Source organism: Hipposideros armiger, unplaced genomic scaffold, assembly GCF_001890085.2.
Source record: "Hipposideros armiger isolate ML-2016 unplaced genomic scaffold, ASM189008v1 scaffold_310, whole genome shotgun sequence".
NCBI lineage: Eukaryota > Metazoa > Chordata > Mammalia > Chiroptera > Hipposideridae > Hipposideros > Hipposideros armiger.
The window spans coordinates 660,158-664,660 of record NW_017731660.1 but is presented as its reverse complement, the minus strand read 5'-3'; the positions used below and the strand labels follow the sequence as shown (position 1 = coordinate 664,660).

General features: G+C 49.0%; 1 protein-coding gene across 2 annotated transcripts in view; it reads right to left on the bottom strand.

The window, feature by feature from the left end:
- The window catches only part of ARID5A (AT-rich interaction domain 5A), a 12,287-nt gene extending 11,762 nt beyond the window's left edge, over nucleotides 1-525 (bottom strand). For both annotated transcript variants that reach the window (XM_019659994.1, XM_019659995.1), the window contains exon 1: nucleotides 429-525. In XM_019659994.1, coding sequence (XP_019515539.1) covers nucleotides 429-432 — 4 coding nt within the window. In that variant the 5' untranslated portion in view covers nucleotides 433-525. The remainder of the gene's footprint in view (nucleotides 1-428) is intronic.
- Between the last annotated feature and the right edge of the window lie 3,978 nt (nucleotides 526-4,503).

Below are 4,503 nucleotides of genomic sequence, written 5' to 3'. Positions count from 1 at the left end.
AGGAAGACGGCCGCGGACAGCTGTCACAACAAATTCGCTGAGGCCAGCTCGAGATTGAAACCACAGCAGGAAGTGGGATAACAGAGCGCGCAGGACTCGACATATCTCGGTCAGGAGACGGCAAGAAGAGTTTCGATATAAACGCCCGGGAAGCCCCTGGCCGCCAGAACTTTTTGTCTTTCCTTTTTTGAAGAGTGCGCGCCGACACCCGCCTTCCCCTCACGCGCGGGTGGAGGCGCTGGCGCCCCGGCCCGGCTGGGTCTTCGGGCCGGCTGGGTCCCCGGTCTGCGTCCCGGAGTGCGCCCCGGCCCCGCTCCGCCCCCCCCGAAGCGGCGCTAACGGCCGCAAAGCCGGGGGAGACCCGGCGCAACAGCCTCGCGCTTCCCGCGGACCGCCAGCCCCATCCCCGCTGGCTGTGAGCCGCTTACCCATGGCCCGGCGAGGTCCGGCCGCACGCCGAGCCCTTCGAACGCGCGGCTCCAGGACCCCGCGCTGCCCGCGCACTTGCCGCCGCGCTGCCCTGCCCCGTCCCGGGCCCCGCCCCGCCCCGCCCCGCCCCTCTCAAGCATCGGTTGGTGGGTCTGAGTCTCCGCGAGGGGCAGGGGCCGCCCCCTGAGCCCGGGGGCCTCTGGGAATTGTAGTGTGTTCTCCCATCCCCAGGCTTTGGGACCGTGAAATAGGCTCCTTACCGAGCAGGGTGAGGCAGAACAACGAGGAATCTCCGCTGCCTTGTGCTCTACAGGCACAACTAGAGTCTTTGGAAAATCCTCCTTGCTCGTCGGCAGGCTTCTGGGGGCTGGGTGGAGTGAACAAAGTGCTTCTGACTTTGGCTTGAACTGGGTCTTGGGCATTTCCCAACTCCCAGCTCAACATTGAAGTAGTGATGGCTGATGTTAAAGGACCCCAGTCCTCTGCCAAAGCTCTGTGGGATCCCAGAAATGCCTGGAACAGAAAGCCTGCCCTTGGTGGCCAATGTCCACATATGTCATGAAGACAGAGAGTGGCAGCTACAAAGTAAGCAGTCCAAAGAGGTGTATGACCCCTGGTTGGAGAGAGAAGGATGATGTTTGAGGGTGGAGTGGGGGCCAGAGGAGATGCTGAGCCAGCTGAGGAGGGCCTCCATGGGAGCATGGAGTAACTGGCCCCACTGTGTGCTTGTCATCATAGAGGAAGAAACGGAGGCTTGGGTCTGAGAGCCCAAGGTCTTGCAGTCTCATTCGCGATAGCCAAAAGGTAGAAGCAACCCAGTGTCCACTAATGGATGAATGGATAAATTGGGGTATACACATGCAATGGAGTATTACTCAGCCTTCAAAAAAGAAGGAAATTCTGACATATGATAGACTGTGGATGAACCACAAGGACATTATGCTGAATGAAATAAACCAGGCACAAAAGGACAAATACTGGGTGATTCCACTTATGAGGTCTGACAATTAAGTTCGCGAACTTGTTGCAATGATGCTGCTCACCTTTTTTGCTATCAGAGGGATAAGTCATTTTGAATTTGTACCAACTGGACAAACAGTTAACCAAGTTTACTGTTTGGAAGTGCTGAAAAGGCTGCATGAAAAAGTTAGACGACCTGAGCTTTTCACCGACAATACATGGCTCTTGCATCCCATTAGTGTGCCAGCTCACACGGCACTGTCTGTGAGGGAGTTTTTAGCCAGTAACAAAAAACTGTATTGGAACAGCCTCTCTACTCACCTGATCTGACCCCCAATGACTTCTTTCTTTACCTGAAGATAAAGGAAATATTGAAAAGAAGATATTTTTATGGCATTCAGGACATCAAGAGTAATACAACAACAGCTCTGATGGCCATTCCAGAAAAAGAGTTCCAAAATTGCTTTGAAGGGTGGACTAGGCACTGGCATCAGTGCATAGCTTCCCGAGGGAAGTACTTTGAAGGTGACCATAGTGATATTTAGCAGTGAGGTATGTAGCACTTTTTCTAGGATGAATTTGTGAACTTAATTGTCAGACCTCCTATATGAGGTATTAGAGTCAAATTTATAGAGAGAAATTATAGAATGATGGTTGCCAGGGGCTGGTGGGGGAAAAAAGGGAGTTAGCGTTTAATTAGTACAGAGTTTTAGTTTTGATGAATGAAAAAGTTCAGAAGATATTGGGTTGTCAGAAAAGTCATGACGCATTTTTGCAACGAAAAACATAGAAAACATATGTCATCACTTTTCTGACAACCCACTAGATGGTTGCACAACAATGTGAATGTACTTAATGCCGCTATACTAAAAAATGGTTAAAATGATAAATTTCATGTTAGGTACAAGGTGTGATCAAACAATATGGTGAATGTTTAAATAAAAAAATTATTACAGTAAAAGACATGTTGCCATTAATCTCTCTCAAAATACAGCTTCTCACTTCGAATACACTTATCCCATTGTTCTTGCCACTTTCTAAAGCAGTTCTAGGAGTCCTCTTTCATGAGTGTTGCACTGTCATTGCTGCCTCAATGTCCTGAATCATTTTTACTTTGGGGAAGAGCCAGAAGTCACACGGTGCCAGACTCAGTGAATAAGGTGGATGAGGACACACCATAATGTTTTTACTTGACAGAAATTGCCATATACCAGACGCAATGTGTGACACAGAGCATTGTCATGATGGAGGATGATTTACAGCACACTTTAAAACACACCTTCTAGCAACCATAGCTCACACCCGACTGACTGCACCGAACAAGTTGAAACTTGTCGCACACTGCTACTAAGGTTCAACATGCTGTTTCCCGTATTGAAGATCCCTGCCTTTCCATTGGATGACACTCGGCAGCAGCACTCACCATATTTTGTGATCACAGCGGAAAGGCTCCATGTCACACATCAATTTCTGGCAATTTCTGGCAAATAAAAACATTATGGGGCCGGCCGAGTGGCGCGATGGTTAAGAACTCGCTTTGGATGCCAGAGGGCCCCGGTTCGGATCCCACATATGAGGGCCAGTGACACTGCCCTCCACAGCTAAGATGCTGAACAACAGCTCAACCTGGAGCTGGGCTGCCATGAGTCGCCGGCAACGGCGTGGGCTGCAGTCCCTGTGGCAGTGGATTGCCATGGGCTACCGTGTGTAGCCAGCAGCCAGCGTGAGCGGCCAGCAGCCGCAGTGAGCGGCCGTCCAGAAGCCGGCGACTGATCTGCCTCGCCAGAGAAGAGCGCAATGATGGTGCCAACTTGGGCCAGTGAAGCAACATCCTCCACAACTAGATTGAAGAACAAAATGACAGCAACTTGTCTGTTCCCCTTTCCCCAATTCCCCAGCACTGTTCCCATCCCCCCAATTCCCCAATAAAAATCTTTAAAAACAAAACAAAACATTATGATGTATCCTCATCCACTTTATTCACCAGATCTGGCACCGTGTGACTTCTGGCTCTTCCCCAAAGTAAAAATGACCAAGAAAGGTAAACATTTTGAATCAATTCAGGACATAGACACATCATGGACAGTATTTAATAACTGCCCCAAATAATTGTTATAGTGGTGATCACAGTATTATACCCCACTGCCCAGTTTACAAGCTGTCCAGGAGAGTTGAGGCCATGGTGCAGACAGTATGATGGATGCCATCAGGGAGCCTAACAGGCTTCTAGTCCCACCTTCGCCCATTCTATAAGGATGGATTGCCTGAGGTTCGGGATGGAGACCTGGCCATTGCTTTCAGAGTCACAGTCTAGGCCGACCTTTCCCTCCTGGATTGGATACCCCCTCTGATGAGGAACTCACTACCTTACAAGCAGTAGCTCCTCCCACATGGGATAGAGTTACTCTGCCATCCAGGCAGCCTGGCACTTTCTCATAGACAGTAGCTGTTGTGTGAAGCCTCAGCCAGTCAACACCTGCCTGTGTCAACCTGGGAACAATATGATCTAAATTTAGTTGCCTCCTGAGGCAACTGTTGGCAATAGAAAGTAATTTACAAGGGCCAATAAATCTTGCCTAGGAACATCTCCATTTGCTTCCCTAAAAGCACAAACACTTCCATTGCTCAAGCCACTATCTCACACATCTCCATCTCCCATCCAAGGCCAGCCTCCAACCACAAGACCCCTGCCCAGGACGGCCTGAGAGGAGTCGCCTTGGCCCACATGTCAGTGTGTCTCAATTAGAAAGAAAAACACCACTAATAAATGCATTCTTTTGTCAAAACATTAAACAAATCAGCGTTCTCTGACACCACTCCAAATTCAGTTCCCTTCTTGCCCCAGAGATAAGGACTATTATCAGATTGGGTAAAACCTTCCAGAACTTTCCCTATGTATTTTCATAAATGTATGTATCCATGGTGTAGAAAAAGATATAACTTTGTTTTATGTGTATTTTAAAATAAATGATGCAATTCTAATTGTTTCTTTCTGCAACTTGCTTTTCCGCCCACCAGTAGGTTTTTGGAGACTTTTGGAGGCCCCTCCATGTCAGAACACCCATCTCTCTCTCTTGCTTTCTCTCTCTTGCTCTCTCTCATAACCGCTAGGCT